Source organism: Callorhinus ursinus, unplaced genomic scaffold (genome assembly GCF_003265705.2).
Source record: "Callorhinus ursinus isolate GAN/ISIS: 27379988/994484 unplaced genomic scaffold, GSC_fseal_2.0 scaffold7, whole genome shotgun sequence".
NCBI lineage: Eukaryota > Metazoa > Chordata > Mammalia > Carnivora > Otariidae > Callorhinus > Callorhinus ursinus.
Genome location: NW_027397069.1, coordinates 51,456,586 through 51,470,619, shown reverse-complemented (window position 1 = coordinate 51,470,619; position 14,034 = coordinate 51,456,586). Strand labels below are relative to the sequence as shown.

General features: G+C 34.5%; 1 protein-coding gene across 5 annotated transcripts in view; it reads left to right on the top strand.

Moving 5' to 3' along the window:
* ZC3H13 (zinc finger CCCH-type containing 13) overlaps nt 1-14,034 on the top strand; it is a 92,575-nt gene that overhangs the window by 15,090 nt on the left and 63,451 nt on the right. For all 5 annotated transcript variants that reach the window (XM_073894528.1, XM_025874862.2, XM_025874860.2 and 2 more), the window contains exon 5: nt 7,340-7,448. In XM_073894528.1, coding sequence (XP_073750629.1) covers nt 7,340-7,448 — 109 coding nt within the window. The remainder of the gene's footprint in view (nt 1-7,339; nt 7,449-14,034) is intronic.

Here is a 14,034-nt window from a genome sequence, read left to right as displayed (position 1 = left end):
TTGTTGTTCTTTTCTTCCCCAAGAGTTAGCTTTTGGATTAGTAGATTAATTCTTTCTCTTTTCTAATATGTTTATTTGTTTTTTCTTTTATTCTTTGGTTTACTGTATTTCTTTTCTTTGTTGAATTGGTTGAGAATTTATTTTCTTTGATTTGTATTAGTATTTAATGCTTTAAACTTTGATAAATGGTTTAGCTGAATTTATGGATTTTATATGTCATGTTTTCATGATCATTATTTTCAAGAAATTCTCTTTAGGTTTGGATTTCACCCATGATCCAATAATCTTTTAATTGCATGTTTTAAATTTTTCAGGTTGAAGAACTTTTTGTTATGTGTGTGTTATTTTGAATAAAAAAATAAGTTCTATGTTATTGCTCTTTATATTTCTATTTTTTTAACTTTAATGAGATTTTCTTTGTGACTTAAAATATGATCAGTTTATCTAAATTTTCCATGTGTGCTTGAAAAGAAGGAGTATTTTCTACTTTTAGTTTTCAGATTCTAGAGTCTATCTAAAACCTCTGTTGTTTTGATCTTCTGTATTTTTAATATCTTTGTCTGCTTGATCTCTTGGTTTGAGAAGACCTTGTTGAAGTAGCTTAGTGGTACGTTTCTGTCTAGTTTTCTCTGTACTTTCTGTACTTCACTGCTGTATTGAGTGCACAGTAGAGATAATAACTGTTCTCTTTTCATTATAATTTTTTTTAATGCAGTGTTTAGAGATGATCTGAGTTTGGTTATCTGTTGAATGTTCTTTAAAGTATAGTCTTATTTATTTGTGGCTCTGCTTATTATGAAACAAGATAATATAATTTTTGTGATCACTTCATAAAACAAAAGCTCCATTAACACTATTTAGGGGAGTTTTCTTCAGTAGTAAACAAATTATACTGGTTTCCCCAGTATAGATCTACATTTCTTTATTCTCTGTGTTTCTGTAATATTGAAAGGATCTGAAATTGTACATCTGTGAATAATTTAAAATTTTAAAATGTCTGATTATATCTATTCTAATAGCTATAGACTGAGCTGAGTTTTTGGGCTAATGTTCAGGCCAAAAAAAATGAACCATTGTTCATTTTTTAAAGTTTTTACCCTTCTTCAGACGTGTCCAGTTGAAAAGTTTTGAAAACATTAAGGTGAGAACCATAATCTCAATAGCAGTTTTTTCCAGTTGTTAATAGCTTTGATATGATATGTGGTAGTAAATTACAGCAAGAAAAATTTGAATTAACATTAATTCTAGAGCTTCTGACAGAAAAGTAAGAATTCACTAATGATGTTAGTGTTTGTGAAACTATGTATATTTTTAGAATAATAGGGTTTGGAATCATTGTTTTTTGTTTTTTTTTTAAGATTTTATTTATTTTAGAGATAGAGAGGGAGCAGGGAGGAGGAGCAGCGGGAGAGGGATGAGCAGACTCCGTGTTGAGCACAGAGCCCCATGCAGGGCTCCATACCATGACTCCAAGATCATGACCTGAGCCGAAATTGAGAGTTGGATGATTAACCAACTGAACCACCCAGACATCTGTGGAATCATTATTCTTTAAAAATAAAAGATATGGGAAAAAAAAAGTCTTTGTATAAAACAATTAGTGTTTAAAAACTCGATATTCTTTAATATAACAGAATTATTACTATGATCGATAATAGGTTTAGGCTAGTAATGGACAAATTTACACAGTTGTTTTAAAGTGAATATTCGTACAAGGGGAGAACTTCATTGGTATATAAATAATTGATTTACTCTTTGACTAAATATTCTGTGATAACTTTTATCTATTAGTCGCAAAGGAAGTTTCTCCAAGTAATTTTGGAAGATGTAAGGAAATGTAAGGAGATTATATGGGATAATTGAAAAACTTAGTCAAAGTAGATTTTTTCCCCTTCCCATCTTCTTTGTCTCATCTAATACATAATAATATTGTTCCCTGTCATTAACAAAGAACAAACTTGTGTTAGGGATAAACAGACTTTATTTTAGGAACCAAATGTCAGTTGCGCTAGTATGGCCTAGGGTGGCTTGATCTGACCAATGGTTGTGGATAAGTCCAAGGGGGAAATAGTTGGCTATACTTCAAATAACAGGCAAAGTTTGATGTGATTGCTGAAGAATTGTTAATCTTGTTAAGAATTGTTAGTCTTGGGGTGCCTGGGTGGCTCAGTCAGTTAAGCATCTGCTTTCAGCTCAGGTCATGATCCTCAGGGTCCCTGCCGCAGCCGGGAGCCTGCTTCTCTCTCTCTCTCTCTCTGCCCCTATCCCCTGCTTGTGTGGGCACACGCTCTCTCTCTCAAAATCTTAAAAAACGAAAAAGAATTGTTAGTATTAACTTTCCCTTTCAGCACTATTATGGTCTATATACTTTGAGGGCCCTCCCATTACAGTAATACTAGATCCTGGCTAAGTGACAACAAACACATTTTAAATGCATTGCTGCTTTCTCAAGAATGCAAAACAGCGGCAAAAACAAACACGAACAGGAATTGAAACCAGGGATTAAGTAGCAAACCCGAAAGCTAGTGGTGACCTTGAAGCTTTTACTAGAATTAGAGCCAGTTCGAGAGTAAGCCTTTGGTCCATCTGTGGAGATAGAGTTGTTGAATTGAAAGATGGGAGCTGAAGAAATTACCCAGAATGCAACACATAAAGACAGAGTTACAGGGAATGTTGAAGAGGTTCAAAAATGTGAGGGAAATACTTAGAAAATTAATGTACCTCTAGTTGGAACTCCAGGAAAAAATAGAATGTAGGGGAGTCAATATTGAAAGAAATAGTGCTGTGAATTTTCTCTAATTGATGAGACAAAGCTACAGATACAGAAAGCACAATACGTACCAAATAGGATATTATTATGCAATTGCAAAATACCAAAGTTAGAGAAAATACTAGAAATTCCCCAAGAAAAAAAGGCAAGTCATCCTACAAAGGAGCAACAACAGAATGACATCAATAGCAATGGAAGCCAAAAGACAGTGGGATAATATTTCCAAAGTGCTAAGATAAATCTGTCAACCCATAGCTGTATACCCAGTGAAATTATTTTTCAAGAATGCGGATATAATACAGACATTTTCAAATAAAATCGAGACTGTTGAGTACTAGGAGACCGTCACTAAATAGAGAATATCTAAAAAGATATGTATCAGGGAGATAGCAAATGACCTTAGAAGGAGGGTCTGAAATGTGAATAGTAAAAGTGAACAGAAAAAATGTTTACTAGGTTAGACAGTCTGTTTTGTTAATGGCCTTTGAAGTTGTCAAAAGCGTGGCCTTATACTTTGAAGAGGTGAGGTATTGTACCAAAAGTGTAAGTGTAAATTGCTTTGAACTCCCCAGAATCCATTCCATCACTTTTTCATTCTGTAGCTGCATTGTGTTTGGGGGGAATTGACCCCAGTTCACTGCTAGGGCCTGATTAGTTTAATTCAGTCGGAAATAATCCCATTCTCCTTGATAATTCAGTTGATTCAGGAACCAGGCCTAAGTCATCCTGCCTGTGACCATTACTTTGGTGGTAGTTATTGACTTAAATGTGGTCATGTGACTGAAGTTGGCCTACTCAAACTAAAGGAAAGAATTCTTACTTCATGATTGAGGGAGAGGCACACTGGGAGAACCTAGATTGCTTCTTATTATGGTAAAAGAAATATGCCTTAATGTGAAGTCAACAGTAGGAATAGCAGAGCTGTGAGAAAGGAAAAACAGCAGTAAATTTGACCCCTAATGATTTCAGTGTGTTACTAAATCACCCAGCCCTGAAGTTTGCTCTATTTTATGTGAGATTGTAGTTTAAATGTAAAGTTTATAAGCTTATAGTATCTTATTTAAGCTCCACCCAAAACTTATCCTGCAAAACAAGTTAGACTTCATTAATACAAATAGTATAATTTCAGTTCTACACCAGGAAAAGTAAAAGCCATATGCTGTATACTGCTCTAACAAGACTAGATTAATTTTAGTTACCATGTTTTATTGAAGTACATTGGCAAATTAGTATGTCCAGGGAAGATGACAGAGTGAGGAAGAGTGTGAAAATCCTGAAATGTTAATGTATGATGAATATGAAGCATATTATAAGATAGTATAAGAAGTATAAGAAGATGCTGAAGAGATTTAGTAACACTGGTTTTCACATATTTAAAGGGCTATCGTGTGAAAGAAGTATTAGATTTATTTTTACATGATCTAGACATCAGAACTGATTGTAATCAGGAAGAATTCTGGAGAGGTGTAAGAGTTGTGATCAGTATAAGAAAGAATGTTTTAATACTTAGAGCTGTCTGAAAATGGGGACAAAGGGATGCAGCAGTGAAGAGCTATCATTGGAGATATAGGGAAGAAATTTTTTTTCTGAAATTCTCCTAACAGGACTTTCATAACTATATAGTATTAGAAAAATTTTCTACATAAGGCAGGAGGAGGTTGAATTATATTATTTACAAAGACCCCTAGAATTTTATTATTCTAGTTGCTAATCCAGTTATTGTAATATTGGTTTTCAACTCAACCTCAATACTTATTTTTTAAATTAAATTCTTGGTAATGCCTCCTTACTATCTAAAAACAAAATTCATAATAAATATTATCTGTCCATACATATAATGTTTAAGGAATAAATGTGAATGTAATATAAAATGTAAATAAAGTAAAAGTCCACAATCAAATGACTCCATTTCTGAAATCTTTAAGACATTTTTAAAACCAAACATTTTTCCTAAGTCAGGCATATATTTGAAAGCAAAACCTAATTTTAATTGACATGAAGCTAATTATAGTCTTTATACAATTGGCGAATTCATGTTTTGCTGCAAAAATATTCATGTGTTTGATCACAGGTTGCTGCTCCAAACCCTGCTGGGGGTGTTACTTAATATACTTTGAAGTCCAGAAAAATTCTGACTTCTTAAAATATCTCATCCCAACGGCACTGACTGAAATATTTTAGTTCATTAAGTATTTCAACATGTACGTGTTCTGGGATGGCTAATTTAGAATGCATAATAAAGTAATCAAACGGCTGCACATTTGATTAATATGTTTGCATTTAAGAGAAATAAGATGACGAGATACTCTGTTCAAGAGGTGAGAGAGCAGGCCATGCTGTGCTACGTGGGACAGGGAATACCAGACCCTGTTTATTTGAATATGGTAAACGAAAGGGAGAAATAACTGACAAAGGAATAACATGCCTAACCAAATTATGCCTAAACATGGTTGACTTGAAAAAAATGGGGAAATGTGACATTTTTAAAAATGATCTGAGCCTTCTTAATAATTATCAAAATAATTCCTATATTTTGATAGTGACAAAATATTAGAAAAAAATATCTTCTAACTTGAATGAGATTCCATTATTGAAGCCTGCATTCAGTCTCTAGTACTTAATAACAGAAGTCATATATGATCTCTAAGGACAGTATCAGAGTCATATTAAAGGACAATAGCCTTTAAAAAAAAAAGAGGGACGCCTGGGTGGCTCAGTCCATTAAGTGACTGTCTTTGGCTTAGGTCATGATCCCAGTGTCCTGAGATCAAGTCCCGCAATGGGCTCCTTGCTCATCAGGGACCTGCTTCTCCCTTGGCCTGCAGCTCCCTCTGCTTGTGCTCGCTCTCTCCCTCTTTCTCTCTCTCTGATAAATAAATTAAATCTTAAAAAAAAAAGAATAGCTCAAAAATTACATAATTTCATTGTGTAGGGTGAATGTTTTGAAATATTTACATAAGTTATTAAGGAAGTTTATTAAGATGATTACATTTTTGGTTCTAAATCTTATAAATACTCTTACACACTTGCAGGTTATTTTGTTTATTTTGCAGTATCAGCACTATGGCTCTGAAACTCTCTTCAACTAAATTATTATTTGCATATTACCTGATAATTTAAGTAGGAAACAATATATTTTTCAGTAATTTGGAGATAACTTTCTATAAATTTTTGATATAACTTGTACTAGTTTATATTCATAGTGAGTTTAATCCGCAGAACATTCAAAAGTTGCGTGGAGGGCACCTCAGTGGCTTAGTCAGTTAAGTGTCCAACTCTTGATCTCAGCTCAGGTCTTGATATCAGGATCCTGAGTTCAAGCCCCACACTGCATGGGATATAGAATAGTTAGTTCATCATTGATATTCTTTAGAATATAGTTTAAGAATAAAAATAGATCATGTTCCTTTTTTTCCTTTTGTCTTATGTATAAATAGGATCGATCCTTCCTCCCTCCTTCCCTCCTTTTCTTCCTTCCTTCCTTCCTTCTTTTGACCTCTTACCATTTTCCATGGCTGGTTGTACTCTTGTAGAATCTTTTATAATGACTTTTGTCCACCTTTATTGTCTTAACAGCAATTACATATGTCATTTAGCAAGTGATACAGCATGACTTTATACTTAAATATGTAAAATTAGGGGCAATTATAGTATATACTAGAGTTCTTTAAAAAGAAGATTTCAAAGAGAAATTAATTTTGTGTCTTAAGCAGCCCATATATGTTTGGTAAAGAACTTGCAGCATTTAACGTCTTTATGTATTAGTTTCTTTCATAGGCAGGATTTAAACTTAATAAAAGTGAGACACTGTGGTAGGAGGGTAACAATTCCATAACACTGGTTACTTTATTTTCTTACCACTTAGTAAAATGTTGTTTGGAGTTTTTATGTAATAGGATATTTAATTAAATGTTATCAGCTAAATTACTATTGTCCTGTTTTGTCTGTAGGATACTGTTAAACTTGGAATAAAATGTAGAATTTTCTGTTTTTTAGCTACAGGATAAGGACTAATTTTCTGTTTTAGCTACCATTTTGGTTTCATCAAAATAGGGAAAAATCTTTTTTAAAAAGCATTTATAAAATTATCAAATGAGTTTGGATTTATCTTTCGGTGTATAGGGAAATGCTGTTATATTAGTATATGACAAGTTTTACATTAGTAATTATTTTTGATAATCTGTGAACAGTGTAGCTGTTTTTTAGTCCTTTTTTAATATAGTCACTTATCCTTTTGTTTATTTTATCCATTTTAAACAGTTTTTTCCCCTAGAAACTTAGAAATAGAAACTTGCTATGTTGTAGACTATCCAGTGCTTATTAAATATTTGCATTGTATATTTTAAAAATCTCACTTATCCCTTTTACCATGTTGCTGTTCTTTAATAAAATAGTATTCTCATTGTGGTGCTAACACTAGAACTTGTCACTTTTTTTGCTTAGTGGATAAGGGATTATCTGCAGAACAGATTCAAAAAAAAAACGAAGCTAGAAATATTCTGTATTATAGTAACTATCTCATAATATTTTTTAAATATAGTAATATGTGTATATGTATATACTTTTTAGAAAGAATCTTCAAGAGGGAGACATAGGGAAAAGGAAGACATAAAAATCACTAAGGAGAGAACTCCAGAAAGTGAAGAAGAAAATGTAGAATGGGAAACTAATAGAGATGGTGAGTTTCAAAAAATCTTTGTTTATATCGTCAATTTATTGATTATTTACTTTGTAGGTTTTTTGGGCTTCAAAACACTTTTCAACTGTGATCCCCTTGTTGTTTCAGAATCATCTTATTGCCTTGTTTCTACCTTACTGAGTTAGAATACAGATGGCTTGTGGTAGCAGAACAAAGGCAGAGAAAGCTGTTCACACTGCATTTTTCAACTTCCCCATCCTTTTTTCCCCCTAGAACTATATTGGGCAGCATCACAGTCCTTTGAAATTGTATTACTTTTCTAAGTTTTTTTAGTTCCTCAATACCAAGGTTAGAAAAAATTATGTCTAAATTTTGTTTTTCACATAAAATATTAAAATGAGATTTTTAAATCTTAAGGATCTGGGAAAATTATTTCCAAGAAATTTTGTAGACTTTCATCTTTCAGAAGAAATCCAGTTCAAATAATTGAGATCAGGGATTTGTTGATGAAAAATGGCAAAATCATCTTTGCATCATTGTCTTAACAAAGCAGCATTTGTTTTCCACACCATGAATATTCTCTCTTCTTCTTCACTTCTGTGACCTTCTGAAGGGGAGCACTGTAGCCTCACACTATCAAATATAGAGAAAGAGAACTCACATTTGTTGAATGCTTTGGGTGTGCTGGGCATTTTTTTTTTTAAGATTTTATTTATTTGAGAGAGAGAGAATGAGAGATAGAGAGCACAAGAGGGAAGAGGGTCAGAGGGAGTAGCAGACTCCCTGCTGAGCAGGGAGCCCGATGTGGGACTCGATCCCGGGACTCCAGGATCATGACCTGAGCCGAAGGCAGTTGCTTAAACAACTGAGCCACCCAGGCACCCCTGTGCTGGGCATTTTAATATAATTTATGTAATTACCTTATTAATTCATTAGCTTTGTTATTGTACTTACAGATGACAAAACTAAAGAGTTTAAGAATTTAAGCAACTTCCTTAATAGTAAACTGATAACTTAGACCAGGAGTTAAAAAACAATAGCTTGTGGGCCAGCCACCTGTTTTTGCAAATAAAGTTTTGTTGGAACACAGCCATGCCCATTTGGTTACATATTTTCTATAGCTGCTTTTTAGCTACAGTGGATGCATAGACATCTGTGAGAGCCAAGAGCCTGTAAGCCTAAAATGTTTACTGTTACATTTAAGAATAGCCTCTGAGGACTTATATTCTCATGTGTGAAAAGTGTGCTAAATGCCTCTCTAGTAATTGGAACATCAGTATTTTTTAAGGAAATCCATTCCATCTTTGGACAGTGTTGTCTACTTAAAACTTACTCCTGAAAATAGATAGGAGACTTCCCTATGATTAGTTTATTGGGATTTCATAAGCCAATTTAATACCTCCTACAAAATAGAAGCAGCTAAAATGTCCCATTGTAATTAATTGAGTAGTTAATATACTGAAATAAAATATTACAAACCTTGACTGTTAAAGGTTATGAAAGGATTAACTCAACACAGCATTCTTTTGATTTTAGTTATTTGTGGATAAAAAAACACTCTGAAATGTACTAGATATTTATCTTTAAAAACAAAAATTTCTCTATTCCCATTTAAAAGGTTTAGAAAAGCTTAAGACAGTTCTCTCCTTGTTTTCATAATAGCTATTTCAAACCCTCTCCTTAAATCTCCCAATGAACCCTTCATAGTTCCTGTCTGCTGTTTACTACACATAGACCATGCAACTCGCCGTCCGCTAACTACCTCAACTTCCTCTATCATACTTCCAAATTAGTCTCCTTTTCCCACCTGAACTTTACTATTTCCCTTTTGTTCTGTGTAAGAAGCCTGCCTTCTGCTGTATAAGGTTGTATTTCCCTATGTTCTGGATCCGATTTCCTCCCCCCTCTGAAGTCTTGTTCATTTAGCATACATTCTGTTTTATATATCTTTAACACCCATCTGGATACTTTTTCTCCTGTCCATGTGACTTTCAGCCATCACCCTGCTTATCCCCACTTTACAACTAAATTCTTGAAGTAGTTCTGTACCTTACTGTCTTTACTTTTTCACCTCAATAGTTAACTCCGTTTTCTGACCCATGTCTTCACTAAAACTGCTCTTCAAAGTTACTAATAACCTCCTCTTTGCTAAATGAATGGAGACCTACTTGTGTCTCTTCTGTAATCTCTCCACAGCATTTGAGAGCCTCTGTCTTCTGGAAGCACTTTCCCCTTGGATTTCATCTATCTGTCCCTCTTTAGGTTTTCTGTCTTCCTTTGAAGCCCTTCAGTCTTCTACAGAGGTTCCTTGTATTTTATCTATCTCTTAAATGTTGCTTCCCAAGGCTTTGCTCTAGACTGTCATCTTTAAAAAAAAAACTAAAGTGATTTTACTACAAGAGCCTTTTATGTACAAAATTCCTTTAAAAGGTGAGTAGATGCCTTTTATCTAGTTTCACATATAAAATATACACATGGCTATTTATTACCCAGTTTCTCTTGATTAGAACTCAAAGGTTTTGATCATTTATCTCTATATATTAAAAATATGCTTGAAGGAATATTGACGCATGGATTTAGCTATCTCAATCCCCAGATAATGAGACTGTGAGCTAGTTTAATAGGCTTTCCTTCTTCATTTTCAATCTAAAGTGAATAGCAATTTTAGCTAGACTCAGAAGAAATTGCTTTATACCAATATTTCTCAAATTTTTTGGTCTTAGGACACATTTCACTTTTTTAAAGGATCCCAGACAGCTTTTTTTTTTTTTTTAAGATTTATTTATTTGAGAGAGGGAGAAAAGAAAGAGGGCACAAGTAGGGGGAAAGGGGGAGAGGGAGAGAAGAGTCTTGAGCAGACTCTGCGCTGAGTGTGGAACCCGATGCAGGGCTCAGTCTCAGCCACCCTGAGGTCAGGACCTGAGCCAAGACCAAGAGTCAGATGTGTAACCGACTATGCCACCCCCCCCCAAACAACTTTTGACCTGGTGGATTATCTGTTTCAGTTCTTACCATACTAGAAATTGAATCTGAAAAATTTTTTAAATATTTATTTATGAATTATTTAACAATGACAATAATAAACCCAGCATATATGTTTACAAAGAATAGACATGTTTTGCAAATTAAAAATAAAAATTAGGAGGAGCAGTGTTTTACATGTTTTTGTAAATCTTTTTAACATCTGGCTTAATAGAAGACATAAGGATTTTCATATCTGCTTCTGCATTCAGTCTATCTATCTGTGGTATTACATCTCATGTGACTTCTAGAAAACACTATATAGTCAGGAAAGAATAATAAACTGGCAAATAGTATAGTGTTATAGAAATATTTTTGATTTTCTAAAACTCCCAGAATTGTCTTGGGGTTCCCAGAAGTCCTCAGACCACTCTTTGAGAACTACTTTTTTCTAGAAGTGGCTTCTGCTTTCAGTTATTTTCCCTTTGCCTAGCCACCTTTTCTCAATTTTAATTTTTCCTTCCAGATGAAATCATACTTTTAGGGCACCGTTACCATCTATGTATTAATGATTCCAGTATCTAGAGCTCTCAGTTGAGGCATCTATCAACTGTATATCTCTATCTGATTTCCTTATATAGAGTACCACTTTCCATCAAGGCCCCCCGAAACCTGGGAATCATTATTTGATACTCGGTCCCCTCAACCTAGACATTTGTAGAGTTCTGACATTTCTACCTACTGAATATCTTTCAGAACTATTTTTCTGCATGACTACTAATATTTTGGTTACTAAGATATTTGTGTATTGCCTTTAAATATCAAAATAACAACCTCATGCCTTGAGGTTAATCTTGTCTCCTAATTAAATTCATTCCCTCTTGAAAGTCAGATTAATCTTAAAAGAATTTTTTTTACTAAAGTGTAGTATACATTCAGAAGAGTGCATGATTCATGTGTGCAACTCGTTGAATTTTCACAAACAGAACAGAATTCTATAACCAGCATCCAAATCAATAAATAGAAAGTTAATAGTAACCCGTAAGCCCCCTTGTGCTCCCTTTCTAGTCACCACCTCCCAACCCCCACCTCCCAAAGGTAACAACTGCCCTGATTTCTACCACCATTGATTAGTTTTGTCTGTTTGGAGCTGTGTCTAAAGGGAATCTGTAGCAGTACTCTTTTTATGGTTAGCTTCTTTTACTTACAATGTATTTTTGAGATTAAACCATATTGTTTACTGCATGTAGTTGTAGTTCATTATTATTGCTATATAGTATTTCATTGTATGAATATACCATAGTTATCTATTCTTCTGTTGATAAACATTTGAGTGATTTCCAGTTTTGAGCTATTATGAATAAAGTGCTGTTACTATTCTTAATAATGTCTTTTGCTAAACATGTACCCATTTCTCTTCTGTTTATGCCTGGGAGTAGGATTGCTGGGCCACAGAATTTGCATGTGTTCATCTTTAGTAGATAATTTAAAAATGGTTGTTGTTTTTTATATAGTATTTTTTTGTTTTTTTTCATCTCAGCCATTCTGGAGGTGTGTGCTGGTATCCTACTGTGTTTTCAGTGTGCATTTCCCTAATGACCAATAAAGTTGAGAACTTTTTGTCCCACTGTATTATCTGTTTCGTAAACTATGTGTTCCAGACTTGCCTGTTCTGTTGTATTACCTGTTTTTAATTGTTGAGAATTCCTTTTATATTTTGGATATAAGATTTTTTTTTTAGGATTTTATTTATTTTTATTTGACACAGAGAGAGAGAGAGTGAGAGAGAGAGAGCACAAGCAAGGGGAGCGGCAGGTGGAGGGAGAGGGAGAAGCAGGCTCCCTGCTGAGCAAGGAGCCCGATGCGGGGCTCAATCCCAGGACCCTGGATCATGACCTGAGCCGAAGGCAGACACATAACCGACTGAGGCACCCAGGCACCCCTTGGATATAAGATCTTTATCAGATACATGTATTCCAAATATTTTCTTCCACTCTGTGAGTTACAGAATGCTCTTATGAAAGAATAAATTGCTTCACTTCATTCCTCTGTTTAAAATTCAGATTTCCCAGGGTGCCTGGGGGGCTCAGTTGGTGGAGTGTCCGACTTTTGGTTTTGGCACAGGTTGTGATCTCAGGGTCACTGGTTGGAGCCGTGCGTTGGGCTCTGTACTCGGCGGGAGTCTGCTTGAGATTCTCTCTCCCTCTCCCTCCTCCTGTGCTCCTCCCCCTGCTGGTGCACGTGCACGCACACTCTCTCTCGAGCTCTCAAATAAATAAAATCTTTAAAGAATATTTGGATTTCCCATTTCCTTCAGGATCAAGTACAAATTCTTATTTTACAGAACTTTTCATTATCTGGTTGCTTCTTATATTTCCAACTCCTCACCCCCAAGTCTGTGTTTTTTATTTGGTTACTTAAACTTCCTCTTATTTATTTATCATAGGGACTAGTGCAGTAACATAAAAAGCAAAAGTATCATTACAAGAGAAGAGAAAATATATGAACATATTTTGGTAATCTTAGTGGTGGATACATTCTCCTGAAGTAAGGCATAAAACCCAGAAGGCTTCTTTGAGTTATAAAGATTTAAGTTTTCTATATAACTAAACTGTAATTTAATAATTAAAAGATTACCCTAAGAAAATATTTGACTTGTGTAACATGTGTAAGCACACAGCAAAAACACTGTAAACATATAACGAACTTCCACAGATATAAGAAAAAGATACAGTCCAGTTGAAAAATGGGCAAAAAACAAAAATTAGATAGGTAATTCATAGAGGAAATAGACGTGGTCAGTAAATGCTCAGGCTTACTACAGAAGAAAGCCAATGAAAATAAAAACGTAGCATTTTTCACCCATCAGATGGGTGAAAATGAAAAATACTAATATTATGAAGTGGGAGTTTCCATTGGCAAAGCTATTTTGGAGTGCAGTTTGGCAATATTAAAATAAAATTTTGCTTATCTTTGATCCAGCAAATCTAATTTAAGAAATCTGTCCTAAAGAAATAATTTGCACTTGTGAATCAGGGAAGCTGTCAGAATGTTCATTGAAGTATTGTTTATAGAGCAAAATATTGAAAACAAACTGAGTGTGTGTCAGAGGAAAATGATTAAATAAATTACAATATGCTCATATCATGAAATGCATTACAGATGTTAAAATGAAAATGGTTTATCTCTATGCATGACATGGAAAGATTTTTTTTTTAAGATTGTATTTATTTTAGAGAGTGAGTGCAAGTGGTGGGAGGGGCAGAGGGAGAGAATCTCAAGCATCTCTGCAGTGAGCGTGGAGCCCGACGCAGGCTCCATCCCTGGACCCTGAGATCATGACCTGAGCTGAAATCAAGAGTTGGCCGCTTAACCAGCTGAGCCATCCAGGCGCCCCTGGAAAGATATTTCTATAGGGCAGTGTGTGTAGTTTTAGTCCCATTATTTTAAAGAGTATAAATATAAACGTTTATTTTTATGCATACAACACTAAACTAGTAACAGTGTTACCACTGGAGTAAGGATGGCAGTGGGAGGAGTGCAAGGGAATTTCACATTTTATTCTGTGTACTTAAGACTTTTGTTTATTTATTTTTAAAGATTTTACTCATCAGAGAGAGAGAGACAGCACAAGCAGGGGGAGAGGCAGAGGGAGGAGAAGCAG